The sequence below is a fragment of the Salmo trutta genome, chromosome 2 (genome assembly GCF_901001165.1).
Source record: "Salmo trutta chromosome 2, fSalTru1.1, whole genome shotgun sequence".
NCBI classification, from domain to species: Eukaryota; Metazoa; Chordata; class Actinopteri; order Salmoniformes; family Salmonidae; genus Salmo; species Salmo trutta.
Window position 1 is genome coordinate 33,438,467 of NC_042958.1, and position 22,507 is coordinate 33,460,973.

General features: G+C 43.8%; 1 protein-coding gene across 2 annotated transcripts in view; it reads left to right on the top strand.

Annotated features, from left to right (window-relative positions):
* LOC115154252 (limb region 1 protein homolog) overlaps nucleotides 1-22,507 on the top strand; it is a 65,393-nt gene that overhangs the window by 29,504 nt on the left and 13,382 nt on the right. The window contains exons 6-16 of one of the 2 annotated variants that reach the window (XM_029700285.1): nucleotides 1,005-1,131; nucleotides 2,188-2,256; nucleotides 2,509-2,573; nucleotides 3,019-3,091; nucleotides 10,232-10,318; nucleotides 11,586-11,662; nucleotides 12,126-12,203; nucleotides 15,719-15,792; nucleotides 16,138-16,228; nucleotides 16,806-16,872; nucleotides 21,364-21,525. In XM_029700285.1, the coding sequence (XP_029556145.1) occupies nucleotides 1,005-1,131; nucleotides 2,188-2,256; nucleotides 2,509-2,573; nucleotides 3,019-3,091; nucleotides 10,232-10,318; nucleotides 11,586-11,662; nucleotides 12,126-12,203; nucleotides 15,719-15,792; nucleotides 16,138-16,228; nucleotides 16,806-16,872; nucleotides 21,364-21,525 (970 nt within the window). The remainder of the gene's footprint in view (nucleotides 1-1,004; nucleotides 1,132-2,187; nucleotides 2,257-2,508; nucleotides 2,574-3,018; nucleotides 3,092-10,231; nucleotides 10,319-11,585; nucleotides 11,663-12,125; nucleotides 12,204-15,718; nucleotides 15,793-16,137; nucleotides 16,229-16,805; nucleotides 16,873-21,363; nucleotides 21,526-22,507) is intronic. The other variant, XM_029700294.1, reaches the window with a different exon arrangement.

Below are 22,507 nucleotides of genomic sequence, written 5' to 3' on the forward strand. Positions count from 1 at the left end.
GGGAGGCCTGCTCTTAATCTACACACAGGAGCGAGGCTTCACTTCAACTTGTTTTTTTATTTAACCGGACCCGGCTCTGAGTCTGGATAGGCCCCTTTTAATATACTGTTGTAGAAGGTGCTTTAACATGGTCTTCTCTGGGATCAGTTAAGTATGCGTGAGGCTGTAATATGGAACTGGGGATGCGTCCCAAACAGCACCCTATTCCCTAAATGGTGCACTACTTTTGATCAGGCCCTTATGAGCCCTGGTCAAAAGTAGCGCAATACATAGGGAATATGGTGCCATTTGGGACATTACCTGAATGTAAAGCAATGGCGTTTTAAATTAGAGTGCAGCATTCGTTTGGGTGATTTTATAGAGAAGGCACTGTAGTAGCTACATTGATATTTGAAGTAACGTAGTGAGGCTGCAGCAACACTGGTTGTGGGGAGACTGCAGTGTCTGCACGGTTTCACTCTATGAACCAAGAGTGCATCCCAAATGGCACCCTATTCAATAGTGCACCGCTTTTGACCAGGGCCCATACCAGCTCAGTGGCCTTGTGGGTAGTGTCCGCCCTGAGATTGCAGGGTTGGGGGTTTGACCCCCAGTCAAGTCATACCACAGACTAAAAATGGGACCCAACGCTTCTCTGCTTGGCACTCAGTATTAAGGTTAAGGATTGGGGTACCAATCTGTCGAACGCTACAGAAACAGGAGATTGGCCTATAGGGCAGGACGAGCCTTTCTGGCTCGTGCAAGGCTACCTACTTGTTTAACATAGGACTCTGGTCATGGGCTCTGGCCATTTGGAACTGGGCCCAAGTGATTCAACTGATTGGTCATTTTTTAGAATGAGCTTGTTTTGCTGACCCTTCCTTGCCTCACTCAATTCCTAGGCAGTGTGAATAGCCTTAGGAGAACTTGGCATAAATCACAGCTTTGTATGAATAAAAACAGTAACATGGCTGTTTTTGTTCATCACTTCTCTCTCTCCTCCATCTGTGTGTGTTTTCTCGCAGGGCATTAAGTCACGGGTTCTAGAGACCTTTGTGATGCTCTTCCTCCTCGGACTGCTCATCCTAGGAATAGTCTGGGTGGCGTCCGCGCTCATCGACAATGACGCAGCCAGTATGGAGTCACTCTATGGTAAGGCTATGGGGATTTGTGTGTCACAAATGGCACGCTATTTCCTATTTAGTGCACTACATTTGACCAGAGCTCTATGGGCCTTGGTCAAAAGTAGTGGACTATATAGGAAATAGGGTGCCATTTGGGACACAACCTCTGTTTCTAGCTGCGTGGTTTGATGTACTGTACCCATCAAAAGTTTGGACACAGCTAATTATTCAAGGGTTTTTCTTTATTTTTACAATTTTCTACATTGTAGAATAATAGTGAAGACATCAAAACTATGAAATAACACATTGAATTATGTAGTAACCAAAAGTGTTAAACAAATCAAAATATATTTTATATTTGAGATTCTTCAAAGTAGCCAGCCTTTGCCTTGATGACAGCTTTGTACACTCTTGGCTTTCTCTTAACCAGCTTCATAAGGTAGTCACCTGGAATACATTTCAATTAACAGGTGTGCCTTGCTAAAAGTTAATTTGTGGAATTTCTTTCCTTCTTAATGTTGAAGCCAATCAGTTGTGTTGTGACAAGGTAGGGGTGATATACAGAAGATAGCCCTATTTTGTAAAATGACAAGAACAGCTCAAATAAGCAAAGAAAAATGACAGTCCATCATTACTTTAAGACATGAAGGTCAGTCAATCTGGAAAATGACAAGAACTTTCACCCAACCTCAACCCAAATGAGATGGTTTGGTATGAGTTGGACCGCAAAGTGAAGGAAAAGCAGCCAACAAGTGCTCAGCATATGTGGCACTCCTTCAAGACTGTTCGAAAAGCATTCCAGGTGAAGGTGGTTGAGAGAATGCCAAGAGCGTGCAAAGCTGTCATCACGGCAAACGGTGGCTACTTTGAAGAATCTAAAATATATTTTGATTTGTTTAACACTTTTTTTTGGTTAATACATGATTCCGTATGTGTTATTTCATACTGTTGACGTCTTCACTATTCTACAATGTAGAAAATAGTAAAAATAAAGAAAAACCCTTGAATGGGTAGGTGTGTCCGAACTTTTGAGACTTACTGTATTTGTTCAGCTTTGACTAACATTTAATTCCTTTTACTTCAGATCTCTGGGAGTTCTACTTACCATACCTCTACTCCTGTATATCACTGATGGGGGGACTGCTCCTCCTGAGTGAGTATTGTTGTTGAATCAATAGGAGCATAATCAATGAAATATGTGCACATTGAATATTATCTCAATTGATGATTGATGTGCGGCAAGTTCAGTAACACTTTTGATAGGGGCCTAAACTGTACAAGTGTACCAAGTTTCATGCTTTTATGAAAAAGTGTGTGGGGGGATCACATATGGCTTGGACTAGAAGGTCATTTCTGTAGTAATGTTTTAGTTGTGTCTCACCACTTGTAACTTCTTCATCCCCAGTGTGTACTCCTGTGGGCCTGTCCAGAATGTTCACAGTCATGGGCCAGTTACTAGTCAAACCAACCGTGAGTACTAACTTCCATTCCATTCTCTACCTCAAACGCCTTCCTTGTTGTTTTATAAGCGCCAGATGCCAGCCAAATAGCTGGCATACTAACCCTCATATGACTGGCTACCTAATTGACTTTAACAAATTGCAGTACAGCAGATGCCACATTTAATTTTAAAGTGCACAAATGTTTTTGGGGGGGCATGCCCCTCCACTACCTGGCTTCTTTTTTTCATTACGCTGGCTACTTCAGATTTTTGGGAACATATGGCTACATGTATTTATGTGTACAGTAAATATTTTTGTGACTTTATATGTTTGACCGACATGGACTTCTAGCTTTCCTCTGTCATTTTTGCTATTAACATGTGCAACTTTTGGACACGAGGACTACAAACATGTCACCAACTCATCCACCCATCTGTTACTCTTCGGCCCCACAACCCATTTTGTCCCCTCAGATCCTGGAGGACCTGGATGAGCAGATATACTGCGTTACTTTGCAAGAGGAAGCCCTTCAGAGGAGATTGAATGGTACGTTGTCAGTAGATCCACACCTAAAATTGCACCCTATTTAGTACACTACCTTTGACCAGAGCTAGGGCTGTGAGGCAGCCAAATGACAACGTTCACTGTGATAACCGTTCGAATAGCGAAAACGACACACATTTTTAATTAAGAGACACATTTTCTCTTCTCAGCTCCTGACTACATGTGCTGCCATAGAAATGGAATGAATAGAAGTTCAGTGTTTCCCCTATATGCATTTAGAATGCGTACCACCGCTGCACACCCAGAATATTTTTACAATTAATTTTCCGGGTTGGAAAAATGCTTTCAGTGTAACCTTAAATGACTAAAACCATACTGAAAGTATGTAAAGCAGATACTTAAGCGTCCCACCTAGTCAACAGCCAGTGGAATCGCGTGGCGCGAAATACAAATACCTCATAAATGCTATAACTTCAATTTCTCAAACATATGACTATTTTACACCATTTTAAAGATAAGACTCTCGTTAATCTAACCACATTGTCCGATTTAAAAAAAAAGGCTTTACAGCGAAAGCAAAACGTTAGATTATGTCAGGAGAGTACCCTGCCAAAAATAATCACACAGCCATTTTCAAAGCAAGCATATATGTCACAAAAACCAAAACCACATCTAAATGCAGCACTAACCTTTGATCTTCATCAGATGACACTCCTAGGACATTATGTTATACAATACATGCATGTTTTGTTCAATCAGGTTCATATTTATATCAAAAACCAGCTTTTTACATTAGCATGTGATGTTCAGAGCTAGCATACCCACCGCAAACTTCCGGTGAATTTACTAAATTACTCACAATTAACGTTTACAAAATACATAACAATTATTTTAAGAATTATAGATACAGAACTCCTTTATGCAATCGCGGTGTCAGATTTTAAAATAGCTTTTCGGCGAAAGCACATTTTGCAATATTCTGAGTACATAGCCCGGCCATCATGGCTAGCTAATTTGACACCCAAGTTTGGCCCTCACCAAACTCAGATTTACTATAAGAAAAATTGGATTACCTTTGCTGTTCTTCGTCAGAATGCACTCCCAGGACTTCTACTTCAACAACAAATGTTGTTTTGGTTCCAAATAATCCATAGTTATATCCAAATACCGCCGTTTTGTTCATGCGTTCAGGTAACTATCCAAACGGTGATGCGCGAGCGCATTTCGTGACAAAGAATTTCAAAATATTCCATTACCGTACTTCGAAGCATGTCAAACGCTGTTTAAAATACATTTTTATGCTATTTTTCTCGTAAAATAGCGATAATATTCCAACCGGGTGACGTTGTATTCATTCAAAGGCTGAAAGAAAAAAATTGAGAATTCTCATTAACGCGCATCTCCAGTGTCACTGTCCCCAGCCTGACCAGTAACAAACAGAGCTGCTGTACTTCGCCCAGAGACTGCAGACACCTCATTCCACTTTCTGGCGCCTTCTGAGAGCCAATGGAAGCCTTAGAAAATGTCACGTTACAGCAGAGATGCTGTATTTTCGATAGAGATGCAACAGAAGGATAACAAATTGTCAGACAGGTCACTTCCTGTATGGAATCTTCTCAGGTTTTGGCCTGCCATAACTGTTATACTCACAGACACCATTCAAACAGTTTTAGAAACTTTAGTGTTTTCTATCCAAATCGACTAATTATATGCATATTCTCGTTTCTGGGCAAGAGTAGTAACCAGTTTAATTCGGGTACATTTTTTTATCCGGCCGTGCAAATACTGCCCCCTAGCCCCAACAGGTTAACATTTTTATTTTACCTTTATTTAACTAGGCAAGTCAGGTAAGAACAAATTGTTATTTACCATGACGACCTACTGGGGAACAGTGGGTTAACTGCCCTGTTCAGGGGCAGAACGACAGATTTTTGCCTTGTTAGCTCGGAGATTTGATCCAGCAACCTTTCAGCCCTAACCAAAGCCCTATGGTAATGCACTATCGGCTATAGGGAATAGAGTGCTATTTCGGACACAGACCAGGAAATGTGTTGGCACATTACAGGGAGATGACTGCACAATAGCAGAGGTGCATAAAGATGGCGGCCCCCATGCTCTTACCACAAATTCCTAGTTTTTGCTCAGTTCGCCATATTGTACATTGTATTGTACATACACTCTCCATTACTCTTTTTTTGTATGGTCATTAGCAAAGCTTAACTTCAAGACGCTGTCAATTTGGCATTTATTGGCACATTGAACCATATCGCACGCTATAGTTTTAAAAACTCAGTGGATAGTGCTAAAACTGATGCCCTGTCGTCTTTATGCACATTCGCCATTGGGTCATGATGGAGCGCTCCTGCACTGGAATCAATTAGCATTGACAAATCAGCCTTCCTGCTCCACCCCTCTTTTTCTCTCATGCCCTCTCTCCCTCTTCCCCCAACAACTCTCTATTTCCCTGTCCTCTCTCTTTCCCCCTCTTTTTCTCTCTCTCGCTCTCTTTTTCTCTTTCTTTCCCTCGCTCGCTCGCTTTCTTTCCCTCGCTCTCTCTTTCACTTTTTCTAAAGGACAAGCTGCAGCTGCCATTGTCAGAGACCGTAAATTACATTGGTGGAGAGTTTTAGAGTCAATTTAAGAACACGGCACACTGCCTTCCACTGGCACTACTGGCCAGGCGATTTCCTCATTTGATCTTTGGCCCCAGACTAGTAATAACAGGCCCCTCATTAGGAGGGAATTGAAATGGTCTTGGAGAATAGCTGTGTCTCAAATGGCACATAGGGCTCTGGTCAAAAACAGTGCACTGTGTAGGGAAAAGGGTGCCATTTGGGACGCAGAATGTATTTATTTCTGATGGTGGTGTAGTAGATGTTGGTGAAACATGTTCATAGACTACAACTAACTAGGCCAGGGATGGGCAACTGGCGGCCCTCCTTTTTTGTAGGCCCGTGGATCAATTTCCAAAGACCCCAAAAAATGATTACAAAAATAAATAAAAAATTGGCACTCAGTCGGGATCTCAACTTACTGTTGAATGTTAGAATAGTAGAATACACAAGGTATCATTTCGAAATTTGGTTGTGCATCAGCCGTTTTTCTCTTGTTATGTCAGTCACTGACATTCACTCAATTAGCCCATGTCAGCTAAACATTTTTAGATTGGTAAGTTAGTCTAGCAGCCAGCTATCTAAACTTACATTACCGACAGAGTTATCATTGATTTCGTTAGTCACGCTCACTCATATCATGCTAGAAACTGCAAACATTTCTCTCCACCAAATGTGTAGAACTGCAGGAAATAAGCTGTAAAATTGCACATTTTTCTCTCCACCCCATGTAAAAAAGTGTAGATGTGCAGCATTATTGCTTTACAACTGCAAAATCTTCTCTACTCCCAGTGGTAATGAACTAAAACTAAAAATGAACTAAAAATAAATGTTATTTGCTGTCAAGAGGGCCGCTAAAATGTTTCACTTGCAAAATACACTATTTGTCAATCTGTGTTGCCTTTTATCTACCTACCGCCACTGTTCCCAAATTCCTTCTTTTAGTGTTGAAAAATCCCACAAAGCAGGAAGTATTTGGGGCGCCCGCCAAACAAACTTTAATATCAAGTGAAGCACGCAACAAAGTGTACAGATGCAAGTAAATAAAGAGGATGAGTGTCTTTACAAACCAGGGAGGTACGGAAGATTGCTTGTGCTGATAGCGCTGTTTTCAAACGCTACGCCGGTGCTCCTCTCAATAGGCCTGCTATTTAGCTGTTTGGTTCCCTAGGGCTTATGCCAAATGCTGGTGCTTTGAACACCTGATAAAATAAGTGTAATCTGTTCCTTATCACCGGGACGAGGGTTTGATGTCGCCGTGAGTTGAACACAATCACCTCACTCCACGACTTCTCCAGTCCACCAGGGCGGCGCGGCCTAACTCCACCACTCTCCCGTCGTGGAGAGAGCGAGAGCTAAGCAGCTGGGAGAAGAGCTCTCGCTCAGACACTAAGTAGCGAGATCCGTGTCGCCTTATCGGGAATCCCAGGAATGTTTTTTTGTTCACCACACACACACACACACTTGGGTGCAACTCGAAGGGTATGAGTGGAGGGTGAGGTTCCCTCTGATCTTTTCGAGAAGGAGGAAGAGGTTCAGGGATAGTTCACAGGACACACTCCACAAGCGCCCAATGTCCTCCTCGCTTGGCTTGTGTCCTCTGCGTCCCTCGCCTGCCCGGCCGTAAATTAGACTTGTCTCATTACACTTTGTTTATGTTTGCTGTTTTGGATTATTGAGACCGATCAATGGATTGGATTGATGTATATTTACTCTTCAGGGTTTTGAGTTTGCATCTCTTCTCTGTGCAATTACATCCCAAATAGCATTTAGGATTTGGTTGTTTGCTTTAGATGAGCAGGAGCGGTGGGTTATTCCGGCTGAGTGGCTGTGTGTGTGTGTGTGTGTGTGTGTGTGTGTGTGTGTGTGTGTGTGTACTCTGCGAGAGGTTTGATAGGACCATATGAACCGCAAGGAGACGCGCAGTGACACGCTCATTACAATATCAGATCTACCTACCTGGCTACCCTAGCCAGTGATGGGGAGCAAGCTTGTCCTTTTGAAATGCACAGTGTTGCATAATTTATCTGCATATGTAATTCGTGTCAGGAGAATTGACATTATGCATAGTTTTACATTGGCCTGACAAAATGATGTGTCCTGAGCCCCCTCCACCAGGTGTCCCTGTTTGTTTGCTATGCTGTAGCCTATTTTATTGAGAGAGTCAAGCTATGTCCCAGTTATCTCTCCTTCCTCCCAAAGTATGCACTTGTTCACATCCCTTGACTGAAAGGAAATGACTGGTATAAGAAATATAGCTGAAACCTTTAGCCCCTGCCTCCACCAATCCAATAATTTTAGATTTGTGGGAAGGAGCGAACAAATGCACACTTCAGGAGAAGGGAAATATTATTGGGACGTGTTCTTTTGTTAAGTTACTGCAGTTTGGTGCGTTGAGATAAATTAAGTGTTTTGGTCATTTTAGGAAATGGATTATGCGAAGTTAGGGTACATATGATATTGTCCAATGTCACAAAATGTCTTGATAATGGATTAAGATATCCAATTATCCCTCTTTTGATGCTTTTTTCCCCCTATACTTCTGGCCTTTTCTGAAAAGTGTCAATGCCTAGGTCTATGTAGTTTACGGCGTTCTATAGTGAGTGACAAGGATGGTTTCGATTTTTGACCTTATGCCACATCTTCAGACGCAGTAGCTAATTAGGTGAGCGGGCAACGTAACAATGGCCCTATGCTAATGTGAAGGCCTGGCACCACAGCTAGTCCGGTATTCCATCTCCAGTCCAGGGTTGTGTCCAAAAGTACCCCATAGGGCTCTGGATGAAAGAAGTGCACTATATAGGGAATAGGGTGCCATTTGGGATGCAGTTCAGACATGAGCTAAGCTGCTGTCTTAGTTGAGGCTCGCTAGCCCCTCTGGTTCCCTCTGTGTGTTTCGCGGCAGCAGCAGCGTGCTCTGGTCCAGATGCTATGCGGCACGATGACCTTGCCAATGCCTCCGTCCGTCGCCTCCGCATGCTGCTTAGCATAATGCTAGGTGACGTAATCGCTAAACTATGATGAAGGTTGGAGAGGAGAAGTTTCATTATTTTCGGCAGCAGTAGCAGCGTCGGTACGTGCAGGAACTCTGGAACTTTTTTGTGGACTGCTGTCTCCTCTGCTGCCAGTACCTTAATATATCTTGCTTATGCTTGAAGGATGTCACGTCTTAAAATGCTATTATGCACTTTTCCTTTATCGCCTGCATTGGGTTTCTATCATGTAAGGATTTTGTTCTTGGGTGGTCAGATAATTTGATGTTCCTAATAATAGTCATGGCTAGTTGGAGCTTTTTTTAAAATATTTTTATTTATTTCACCTTTATTTTACCAGGTAGGCCAGATGAGAACAAGTTCTCATTTACAACTGCGACCTGGCTTGAAATTGATTTAGAGTCGGTGTAATAATAGGATTACTGTGATAAGGTGATGGCTGAGGACTTTGTTTTGCATACGTTCTCCAGATAGATGAGATGTCTTGTGGCTGAACAGTCACGGTGCCCCTCAGGACTCGATGTTGGGTCCGACTCAATTCTCAAATCACGTCCTGTTGAACTGTTCGTGACATTTCCTGTTGTATTGTGACTGCATTTGGTTTGAGGGTTCAAAGTTTCCCCAACTGCGTTCCTGGGACAGGTATTAGGCAGGGCACAGACAGGATCCACTCTGTTTTTTTTCCCCTTCCACCTACTCTATCCTTTTTTTTTCTTTCTCGTTGTATCCCAAAGCCCATCCAGACAGGGTGTGTCATAGTAGTTGGGAGGGGGAAATATTTGATCAAAGTGATTGGTTCTTCACCCCTGTAACAAAGATGAAAGATCATCTTTTTATTGCACGCTAGTAACAGTGTAACACTGAACTAATTGGTCTTGATCTGCCAATCACCCCAGGGGATGCAAATGGATACTCTTCCACTTGGCTTTGAGGGCTCCAACCTGTACGTCAAGGCTGGAAGGAAAACAGAGTAAAACAGATCAATTAGCCTTAAATGAGCTGCCCTTGTGGTTTTCCTGGAGAATCCCTCGCTGTCTTCTCCCTAGCCCCGGGACCAGTTGGAGCATGTACCCGTTCGCTCGCTAGACAGCATTGACACAGGAGATTATTTTTACTTGTTTGAGAGACCACATTGTTATGTACAAAGAAGGATTACCCGTTCAGATGGGATTTCTTAATAAAATAGGAGAAATGCCATAAAGGTTGAGGGTAGAAAATACAGAGATGAAGTAGTCATGCTTTTTATTAGAGGCTTTAGTGCAACCTTTCTGGATAAAGAACTGCACTTACGTGAGCAGGGACTGAAAATGCTTTATTTAACTGTTAAAGGGAGACCTCTTGCCATGACTATGAATTATTGTTGAACATTAATCATGTGTAGCTAATCGAACTGTCTGTCTAGCCTCCCTGTTTTGACAGAATTAACAAATATACCTTTTCAGTTATTTGGCAGATATTTGGCAGTCGAATCACAATGACTACATGGTGCGCGAGTGAAGTGTAAAGATAAGTTAAAAGCTTGATAAAATGCCATTCCTGAGACCCTTATTTGATGTTTTCTTTCCTCTCGTCCGCAGAGTCGATATCTCACTCTCATTCCCAAGGAAGTGCTCATCGACTCAACAAAGAATTGGACATCGTCCGAGATCAGAGGAATAAACTGGGTGAGTTGTTGGTGCCGCATTATGCTTTCTCAAATTATAATATGTATGGACAGATGCTGTCTTTCGGGACTTTGAATTTCCCATTGAAACGTATGCAAAGAGGTAGGCTTTTCTGATATTGCTGAGAGCCAGCGAGCCTTTCTTTTCCCTCTCGGTCTCATTTCTTAATTTGGACACGTCCCAAAGCATTTCTGCCCGATAATTATTATTTTCCATCCTTTTTAGGATATTATAAATGAGGTACAATGGGTGCGCGCCAAGGCTTTTGGGGGTTGGGAGGGGGAGATGAGGCCACAAAGGCACTTAGGATATTGGACAAGATGCAAACTTTTATATTGTGCCCAGCCTTTTAGTGATGTCATTAATTTAGCAGGAGGGTGCATATAGAGTGCGCCTTGGCAAACGTCACAGGCCGCCCAGCCTGGCACAAGGGGAGGGAGAGAGATGGAGGGGGGGTGAGAGAGAAGGATGGAGGGCAAGTCAAGTCAAGCTAGTCGTAAGGACACTGGACCACAGTGTTATAAAGGGGTTTCAGAAAGGACATTACATCACATGTCCTTTACTGTCCTTGGCCCATGCTGTTGTGTACTCTTCCGTCAGTCTTCAGCAGCTACCAATGCTGACATATTACTATTATAAGGCAGATTCTCAATGTGTAGAACGATTAAACGATAGAGACCTGATCTCTGCAACCATCTATTTATGTCAGAACAAGAAGGCAGAACGGTAGCGCCACTGTCTGTCATCCTTTAACAGGTAGACCTACAAATCAAGTTGTTCATTTTAATCTCACCTTTCTGTTTCATCTGTACTCCGTTATTGTTTCTATATAGCAAAGATAGACTAATTAAAGAGGAAGACTGATTTATGGTCAGTTGCAAAAGCCATATTACCTTCTGCCCCCCTGGGCTCTGATGAGAGAGCAGATAATGTTGGTGCCCACACTCACGATATGTTTTACCAAACCAAGTTGTACTAACTCTGTACTAACCCTGAAGCCATGAGGTTTCACTACTCACCTTTGATATATTAATGAAACAGTTTAGGAAAACAGTCTTTAATATCGTAAGTGATTCGCTCTTGATTGATTTGAGGCATTGGTCTTTTTGCCTAAATGGTTAGACCCCGAACTCAATGAATGTGGTGGTTTCCCAACTCAGACCTCTTTCTTTGTCTTTCTTTCTCATCCTCTTTCTCATCCTCTCTTTCTCCCTCTGTCCCCCCCACCCCCTCTCTCTCTCCTACCTTCCCTTCTTCCCTCCCCTAGAGAGGAGGAAGAAAGCCTCTGCATGGGAAAAGAACCTGCTCTACCCCATTGTGATGTTAATACTACTCACAGGGACGGTGAGTATTCAGGTTGATAGTACTGCAGCCAGTCACTCCCACTAAAGCCCACCCCCCCACCAACCACCCCCTGTTTCCCAATGGCATATGAATCATAAAGCCTTGGTGGCTGCTGGGGAGTTTTCCCTGGTCAACTTAGTTTGCAATCTCAAATGGCACCCTATTCCCTATGTAGTGCACTCCGTTTGACCAGAGCCCTATGGCACCCTATCGTTTGTCCGGCCGTGTTAGAGAAAAGGCTTGGCTAAATAGTCACACCGCTGAAGCAGCTGGGCTTTCGATTGAATCCCCCGTGTAGAGTAGTCTGCCTCTAACATGCTCCTGTTGCACAGCAGCAGTGTGGAACTACTTTCAGAATACAGATTTTGCAGAGTACAGACAAGCAAACCGATGATTAGTTTTGTCTTGACTTAATCTTTTTAGCTAAATCCCTCTGTTTCTCAACTCTTCTCCTCCTCTCTAGACCATCTCAGTCCTGCTGGTGGCGCTGAATATCCTCTATCTGCTGGTGGATGAGACTGCCATGCCAAAGGGATCAGAGGTAGGCTATAATGGCGAGAGAGACTTACTTCCTGTTCCCCTTATGAACAGATTCACATCGGAGGCCTTTTTTTTTTTATACAAGCCCTAACGCACGCACGCACACACAGGTAAATCCGGAGCAAGGCAGCTACTGAACTAGACCGCTGCGAAGGTGCTTGGCAGTCGTCGGGGACATAAATCAAATTCCGGATATGCTCAGGTGCATGTTGGGAAGAAAGGAAAGAAAGCTCTGGGCCAGATGTTTATCATAGCAGAGCTGGCCTGGATGCCTTTTTTGTCGTGCTGCTGCTCATTGAAAGTCATTTCACAGCGGCATGCAGATGAAATGTGTGATGTCCACGGCAGGTGAAATAAGCTGCTTTACCCTCTGTGTGTGTGTGTGTGTGTGTGTGTGTGTGTGTGTGTGTGTGTGTGTGTGTGTGTGGTGTGTGTTTCAGTCAGTTGCTCTGTGTGGACCAGGCAGACCAGGTGAACTCCTGTTATGAGTCTGACTGGAGAACCTAATACTCTTGCATGCAATGTACTTTCTTTATCTCGTTTCATCTGCTACAACCGAAGTGTGTGTGCGCGCGTGCGCTAGTCTCTTGTGTGTTTTCCTTTCGTCTGACTAAGGCAACAAAAGGTATCTTCTTTCTGCCTAATTTCTCAGCTCGTCTTACGGGCGACCGTCCGCCCTCCTTCTCGACATTCCAATTATTTTATTGAGGAGATATTTTCTTTGGCATGACGCGTTGCAGAAAATCCCCCAAATTATGCTTGTCATGCAGCTTGATTCCTGCCTCCCTCCTCCAACTGACAGCCACAGCACACCTAAATGGTTTACGCGTTTGATGAGCTGGAAGGATGCCACGCCTCTGATCTCACATCGCTAAGGCGACCGGGGGGGGGGGGTGGGGGGAGCATTCGGGTGTCCTAACAGTCAATCATTACGGATATCATACCCATCTAACCAACTTAACAGGGATGGCTGGTGCATCGCAATGCCCTCTCAGCTACTATGCACTCTCTGAGAGAGTAGCAAGAGAGAGGGGGAGAGGAGGGGAAGAGGGAGGGAGGGAGGGATGGATGACTGGGCCAGGTAGGCAAGAAAGGGAGAGAGAAGGGAAAGCGAGGGAGAGGGCCAATGGGCTCCAGACTGTGGGAAAGTCAAATGAGGCCCAGTCCAGATAGGGCTGGGAGCAGAACAGAGCAATGGAGAGGAACTGTAGATGTTTGTTTATCCCTCCCTCCCTCCTACACAACACTGCATGGCACTCAGCATACTCCGTACTACAGGGCTACTGCTGCTCCAGCCTCCTCCGTCTCTCTCTCTCAGACTTACAGCCAGACAGGAGAGGAGGTGCACCAGTCAGAGGACAGGGCTTTTTACAGCTTGACGAACGGGTGTTAAGAGGACTTATAACCGTGTTATTGCCAGCTCATCCCCTGTAGGTGCTGATCTTGTGTCAGTTTTGCATTTCCCCCCCGCTAATGGTTAAGGTTAGGATTGGGGGATGGGAAGCTGATCCTAGATCCGTACCTAGGGGATCCTCTGAACCTTTGACTGATGACATTCAGTTCCTTCTCAATCTGTGGCTTTGCAAAACAAAGAAATGATAGAGGGGGAAAAAAATCCACGATGAGTATTATTTTTCTTTTCTTTCTGTTATTATCCGTCACTGAAACTATGTGAGGTACATCAAAGCATGACGGAGGAGGACGGGACGCACCTGAAGGGCCCGGCTGGGTGCGGTGCTCTGCACTCTGCACACGACCTCACCTGCACACAGGTGTTGCTCCCCACTAATCCCAGAAGCAACAAACACACCACGGTGTGTCTGAATGAGCCAGGCTGCGAGCAACACCAACCCTAGCAGCACGCCACTGGAATGAAAAGGAGACTAGATTGAAAGGTGGCTTAATGAGTAAGCTGCCACACGCCCACCCACCTGCCACTTTAACATGTTAATATCTTCCCAAGATGGCAGAAACGTAACACTGAAGAGTTGACCTTTCCCATAACATTGACACATGCATTACACAACCCCTCCCACTCCACTATTAATAAATGACATTAGATGCTGTGTGCCAATTTGCTGAGAGAGAGGGCTCTACAGAGACCGTTGCAGAAAAAGGTGTGAAACTACACTTTCCTTTTTATTTTATTTTTCTTTGCCGTGTGTGTGTGTGTGTGTGTGTGTGTTTTAGAGAGTTTGTGCAAAGTGACCTGTACAAGTGTGTTTTTGTCAGTATTAATGCAGCTGGAGCCAGCTCCTAGATATTGACGCCGGTGCCGTTTTTAACTTGACAGAAGTGCAACCCTCTGAACAACGTGTCCCTGCTCCTGCTGTGCCATCGCATGGATCTCTTCAACAGAGAGTATGCGTCACAAATGGCATCCTGTTCCCTTTTCTAGCGCGCCACTTTTGAACAGGGCCAATGGGGCCTGGCTCAAAAGTAGTGCACTGTATAGGGAATACAGGGTGCCGTTTGGGATGCGGCCGACGTCTTCCTCTGCTGCGAGTCGCTCGAACACAGAGCAAGCAGGTCACTGATCCTCTTTTGGATTGAAGTGAAAAGTAGTTCATGTAAACAGCTAGGGTGCCAAGTCTTACAAAAGCAAATGTTATTCACTCAAACAAAACACAGATGCCGAGACTATTGGCGTAATATATAGATATCTCTTTTTCCCGCACGAACTTCAATTGGGCAGGGCAGAAAACATCTGGCGTGTTTGCCGAAGCGTTTTTTTAAATTATTTTTTATTTTATTTGTTATTGGCATGCATTCACGTTCTCCACTTTTTACCGTAAGCACTTCTGTGCCTTGCTGCTTGTTTCAACACCTGTTTACATATAGTGTGATGGACAGTGATTTGATAAGGGAGTCTTATCTCTCTTTCATCTCTTTCCATCCATTACTGGAGTCTGTGTTGAAGGGGAAACTTCGACTTGTGCCGAGTTTTAGGTAGGCTAGTGGTTAAGAGCTTTGGGCAAGTAACGGAAAGGTTGCTGGTTCGAATCCCAGGGCCGATTAGGTGAAAATCTGTTCATGTGCCCTTGAGCAAGGCACTTAACCCTAACTGCTCCTGTAAGTCACTCTGGATAACAGCCTCTGCTAAATGACTAAACTGTAATGTAAATGCTTTAACTTTTCCTTCTGTAATCACTTACTTACAGATTACAAAACCTAGCTAAGTACTTAACTTTTTAACTTTTGTCATATATATAAAATCATTATATTCAGGATTTATTTGCACTGTTAAAAACTATTTTGGTGTTCTTCTGATGACAAATGAGAGATCCTCTTTTTGAATGTTGATCTGTGGTCTCTGTGGACTCTGTGGACTCTGCCTCTGGAACACATACCACTGCAGCCCACTGCTATTTCAGCACACTCTCCTCCTATATTTCCTCTCCTTGTCTCCTTTCCTGTCCTGGTCTCTATCCACAATAAATCAAGAGGAGTGCGACTGCCCCCTTCCTTAACAAGACAACAACAACAACACAACCCCCTCTTCATCTGTCATTCCAGGATCGGGGGCTTGGGAACACCTCGCTGTCCACGTTCGGACTGGTCCAGGCTGTCGTCGACATCATCCTCATGTTGTATCCTTTCAATGATCCCTCTGCTCTGGGGCCATATGAAGTGTCTGAGTAGGAGTACCGATCTAGGATCAAGTCCTCTGTTTCATTGGGATAAAAACAATGCAACACTGATCCTATTTCAGCCGTCCTACTCTGAGACATTTGATACATATGGCCCTTGCTCCATGGTGATACGAGTGACATTCCAAGGGCCAGTGGTGTTTACTTACTAAAGACCTTGCTTAGCCGGACATCTTCCTGGACATTCTGTTGTGTTTCGTCACATTATTCCTTGGTGAAAAGGTGCCAACTGGCCACTTAAAATGTCAACAAATGTTGGATTTCTTGTCCTTGATTCCGCAACAGCTACTTGATGGTGTCCTCAGTTGTCGGCTTCTACAGCTTGCGAGTGTTTGAAGGCCTCACTCCCAGGAAAGACGACACGACCATGACAACGGTAAATGCACACACACAACAGTGATGATATATTGAGACCTTGTGTTTCATCCTCTTCAGCCCCCCGACTCAGTCCTCCGTCTGAATGGTTCAGTTGATCTCCCACCCAATATTTGTTTGTGAGTTGCGTAAACATGGACGCAGTGCAAGCGCTTCTTTTCTTGTACATCAGTGAGGGGTGGGGGGGTGGTTGGTTGTGGGGGGCTGGTTGTGTGCTCTGTTTGGCTCACGGGGGCAGCCATTCACTTAGTAATGAGCGGGGGGAGCGGTGAGGCTTGTTAACGAGCCATGGCGACTCAGTGAAAGGACTCGAAAGCCACAAAAGAGCAGAATCTGGTAATGAGCATCTTCAGAACTACTAATTGCACAATGTGTGTGGAATCCATTTACTGTGAAGAGGTGTGTGCGCGTGCACACCTCTGTGTGTGTGTGTGTGTACACAGTGTCTTGTTAAGGTAATCACGCCCTCAGTTCTCACACTCAATGTTTTCATCATGGCATATCTATATGTTAATGGTTTTCATCAGTTAAGGTTCTATACCTGCTGACTCTAACGCTCTGCGACTCCCTCCATGTAGATCATTGGTTGCTGTGTGTCCATCCTGGTGCTGAGTTCAGCCCTGCCAGTCATGTCCAGAACACTTGGTGAGTCTCTCCTAGCTTTTATCCATCTTATAATTTTCTGTCCCAAATGGCACTCTATTCCCTATGAGCCCTGGTCAAAAGTAGTGCACTACACAGGGAATATGGTGCCATTTCGGACGCTAGCTTTGATTTTGACATCTATGAATTTCACAATCTATTCAACCCATGCATTGAACACGTAGTGAATGGAACGAATAGGTGAGCACTGATGTTTCGGGATTGCTCTTGTGAGAAACTAATTGGAGGGAGGTGAGGGTGAGGTGAACACCCCCCCCCCATCAGATCGTTAAGGTTAACAAGTTAAATTTCTTCATAGTTTGCCATAGCGATTTGAGAAGAGAATGGAGCAAGAGTGGGAGAAAATGACATGATAGCAGCGGCATCACAATGGCACTAATAAACACACAGGGAGCAGACACAGCTGTTCAAATAGCACCATCGTGTGTGTGTGTGTGTGTGTGTGTGTGTGTGTGTGTGTGTGTGTGTGTGTGTGTGTGTGTGTGTGTGTGCTGGCTTACAGTGAGTCATAGGGAGCTTTACAAAGTACCAACAGGTTCTGCTCTGTGACACTGAATAGATGAAAAGGAATAAATGAATGCCCCCCCCCCCCCCCCCCCCCCAGCCAAAGCCCTCTGGAGAAAGACGTGGGGAGAGGGAGTGTGTATGCTTGTGTAATGTGTGTGTCAATGTTATGGGAGAGGTAAACCCTTTTAGTGTTACCATTCTGCTATTTTGTGAAGATATTAACATGTCAAAGGTGTGTGTGTAAACCAGAGAGCATGATTGATGTAGCAAAATAAGTCAGATTACATGGGTTTCAACTGATTGAAAAATAATGTAAAATACTTTATGTCCCTGTTTGTGCTTGCCTGGCTTAATAAACCAATAGAAAGCAAATGCTCGAAATATTTGAAAGGATTGTTCAAGTATTTGAACGCATGTCTGAGAGAAATAAACTGCAGAGAGTTGAGGGGCTGTAGGAGAACCTGGGGCTAATGCTAACCGCTGCTTGTACAGTAGTCCTGTCCGCCATGTTTTATTTAAGCTTCTCTTGAAGGAGGGCCATGGGACCTGTAATGCTACTGAAATGGGAGTGCTCGTTTCTCAACATCAGGGTTAGTTAGGGTGCAGACAAGGGTAAAAGTCCAATGAACACACTTTATTGGGGGGGGGGGGGGGGGGGCGGCAAAAGAGGCTTTACAGGTGGACCAGTTATCTAAGTGTGTGTGTTTGTTGGCATCAGAGCGATATAGGATGCGTCCCAAATGGCACCGTATTCCCTACATAGTGCACTACTTTCAACCATAAGGGAATAGGGGGACATTTGGGGGACCCCACCCCCATCGCTCCCACCGAGAAGTTATTTTTCTCCCCTGTATGTTTGTGTAAATTTCGTCTGCAGTGTCCCCAATAAACACAGTAAGATACTGCAGCAGAGAGGACTTGGTCACTACAGTCAGCCTGGCTGCTGTTCCTGGGATAATACACTGTGGCTGGGCTCTGCTCAAATGTAGTGCTCTGTATAGGGTGCCATTTGAGATACAACATACCAGAGTATAAACCATCTCAGAAAATTAGCCTTTTTTACATAGATGCAATTCTAGATAGTCATTTATCGTTCCTTATCTGAAGTCGAATGAATACGTAGGCCACCATTCTCGCAAATTAGTGGATGAATGATCAGAATGAATCAGCAAATGTAATCACCCACAACGGCTTCCATCTTACTTGGAATGGATTGTGAGACATGTTGGATATCACTTGGCCCACATACACATAGTAATACATAATGATACATTTTGCAAATGGTGATGAGAAAAACGGGCTGAAGTGAATTGGGTGATCAGAGGAAGACAGGTTCTTCTATGAGAGGTTACGTCATCTCTAGACACACACTATATAGGTAGCATCCCAAATGGCACCGTATTCCCTACAAAGTGCACTTCTTTTGACCAGAGCCCTATGGGCCCTTGGGACGTAAGCATAGTTTCCCCTTCTGCTAACGGCGCCATTCCAAAGGCCCCCAAAAACTTTACTTCAACAGCTCCAAATACCAAACCAAGATCAAAATGTTTTGCAATAGAAATGAATTAGGCTTGACCGGTGTGGCAAGGTGTATTGACTGCCATCTCTCTAACCTCTCTGCCTCTCTTTTACAAGCAACTTGTTTAAAGGCCCTTGATGCTTGCCAACTGCTTAGAGGCTGTAGATGCATCTATCCAGACACCAAATTGATTGCCACGCAGCAGTTTCGCAGGCATTACCGAAGGGGGGAAAAAATCCAAGAACATTACCTCACACCGTGAGCTATGCCAGTTTATGAATTGCGAAATTTGATCAAGACCGCTGAAGCGACTGGTTGGTTCATGTATTGATATTGGGTAGGCTTGTCGTGGTTTTCATTTGAAAGGTTGGCTGCATGCACTGTTATTTAGTTCACACGGGTAAAGAACATTGAAAGCACAGGAATGAATGAGTTCCACTGCTTCGGACTATAAGAGTGAAGACTATTTACAACTGAAGTGTTATAATCCACCTCAGGGTAGGTTATCCTCCCGATCCTGTCACTTTTTTGAGTACATTTCTTTTGACGGCAGCAAAACCCTCGACTACTGAGATGAGTCTGAGGGTGCGTCCCAAATGGCACCCTATTCCCTTGCGTAGTGCGCTTCTTCTGGACAGGGCTCTAGTCAAAAGTAGTGCACTATATAGGGAATAAGGTGCCATTTGGGACCAAGATGTTATTGTACTGGCCAGGGCTGGTGGAACATTCTGGAAGGTTCTAGAAGAAGCAGCAGCCCATGATAAATAAATAGGAAAACAATAGGGTGTTGACGCCTCTGCATGCAGCGTGTGATCTGCCATGACAGATGGTTTGAAATTGGAAAACCCGCTCAAGTCTGGCGGAGTCCCAGCGTGGCTGTAAAAGGCCCTGGCCCCACTAGAAAAACGAGGGATTAGCAACTCTGTTCCGTCTCTGTCAATGCTAGAGAGATGGATGGATGGAGCAGTGGAGACAACCTCCCAATGCGTTGAAACTGTTTGCAGCACGTCTCTACATTCGTTCCTCCTCAGTAACCTAACTGCAGATATGTGCGTAGCTAAATAGAGGACAGGGTGAGGTGGCTACGGGGCCATATTGAAGTAGCTTTTTTTTGTGAAGTTCTGATGAAGTTCAGACATTGTTTTGTTTACAATGTGTATGATTCATACTAAGCATACACTGAGACAAGACATGGAATGAATGGCTCTGACTGGCCTGAAACTGAGGATTCCCTCTCGCAGGGGGGTCAGGCCCGCCTGCCATGAGTTGTACAAGCGGTCTCGGCAACATCGGAAAGCAACAAGATTCTGCTTGTTTACTGTACTTCAGAACAGTTGACTCAGGTGTATGTGCAGGTGACTGTGGTCCCATTGATACCCATGTTGCCTGGGGTGTGGCTCATTTCTGTATTTTTTTGTCCCACTCGATTTTTGCACGCTAACAAATTGTCTATACAGTCCCACTAACAAAACACTTTCCTATGAAAGGAATATTAGTAATCCGCCAAATGTCAGACAATGAAGATGACTTTATCTCAGGAAGAGTGGCATTGGCCGCTAAATCATTTATATAAAGGGTTCGGCTATTTTGGTTTTATTTTGGTCCATCCTGGATCCGGCAATGCCTGAGTATCTTAATATACAGTGTACATCAAATGGTTTTTGGGTATAAGCGCTTCTTTCAATTTGGCCTTTCTTGCCTGTTGAAAGAGTCAGGCTATTGAAGAGACACTTTTCAAAGTGCCTCAACTGCCAACAGAACAGACATTCTTAAATAGTTAATTCGCTGAAGCAGTAGTGGAAAGGGAAGGGTTTGTGATTATAAACACAACTCTTGTCTTGCCAAAGGTGTTTGGAAAAAGGAACATTTATAGTTAGTGCCTGTCATTGGGAAATAATCCAAGCTCACTTTTTCTCTCCAGGTTTTGTGTAACATTTTTGTGCCCCATGTTTGTATCAATTGCTCTTGGTTTTCAGTCCACAGTATCAGATCATGTAATGCTGCTGGGCACTGCCTCAGTGGGAATCAGAGAATATTGATAGGCCTACATTACTTAGAACACAGGGGCTGCTGAGGGGAGGACGGCTCATAATAATGGCTGGAATGGAGTAAATGGAATGGTATCAAACCCAAGGAAACCATGTGTTTGAGTTTGTTATCGTTGCATCGATTCCGTTCCAGCCATTCCTATGAGACCGTCCTGCCCAATTAAGTTGCCACCAAACTCCTGTGACTTAGACAGATAATTCAACCAGGGGTTAGAGCTGGTGTCAGTGTTGTGAAATGATCAGTGCTTGAAGTAAAATTAAAAACATAATAAACTATGGTCCAGTATTTCTAAATGATCATGATATAGTTATATTCATTGTTTTGTGTTATAATCCACTCAAATAGCAAAAATATTGAATCTGCTGTTCTTCTATTTAACATCTTCACACTCTTCACAGGTATCACCAGGTTTGATCTTCTCGGAGACTTCGGGAGATTCAATTGGCTGGGAAACTTCTATATCGTCCTATCGTACAACTTGCTGTTTGCCGTGGTAACTACTCTCTGCCTAGTCCGGAAGTTTACCTCAGCGGTCCGAGAGGAACTCTTGAAAGCATTAGGTAACATTTTTATATTCATATACTCATGTCAAACAAAGCTGAAATTACATTATTACTGGTTCATTGAGTTACCGACATTCTTAAAGAATGCATTGCTATATACAATAATAAAGCCTTATCATAGATTACTACAGACAACGAGGACAATCAGAGAATATTGTTTTCAACAATTGATGAAAGCGCACTCTGTGCGTTTGAAATCCTCCACCTGTACAGTCTTTTAGATTTGAGTACTGCTTTTTATACCTTTGACTATAAGATATTGGTAAAACTGGCATTTATTATGGAGTTGGTCACCCCTTTGCTCCTATAACAACCACCTCTATTCTGGGAAGGTTTTCCATTATATGTTGGAACATTGCTGCGGGGACTTGCTTCCATTCAGCCACTAGCATTAGTAAGGTTGGGCACTGATGTTGGGCGTTTAGGCCTGGCTCACAATCGGCGGTTCAATTCATCCCAAAGGTGTTCGATGGGGTTGAGGTCAGGGGTCTGTGCAGGCCAGTCAAGTTCTTCCACACCGATCTCGACAAACCATTTCTGTAGGGAATAATAATGCTAATATCGGTGCCATGACTTGAATCGGATTTGTTCCACAAATGCTAAAACTTTAGCATGTGGAAACAGTGCCAGGGAAATTAAACCAAAGCATCTATTGCAGTCATACCTTATATATTGTAAGCAAACCCAATATGTCATTTTGTAATTTGGGTAAACTATCCCTTTAAAGCCAGGTAATCAACTCAAATGAAATTGTATTGGTCACATACACAAGTTTAGTAGATGTTATTGCGGGTGTAGTGAAATGCTTGTGTTTCAAGCTCCAACAGTGCAGTAATATCTAACAAGTAATGTCTAACAAGTTCACAACAATACACACATCTAAATTAAAGGAATGGAATTAAGAATCTAAAAATATTTGGACGAGCAATGTCGGAGCGGCATAGACTAATGTACAGTAGAATAGAATACAGTATATACA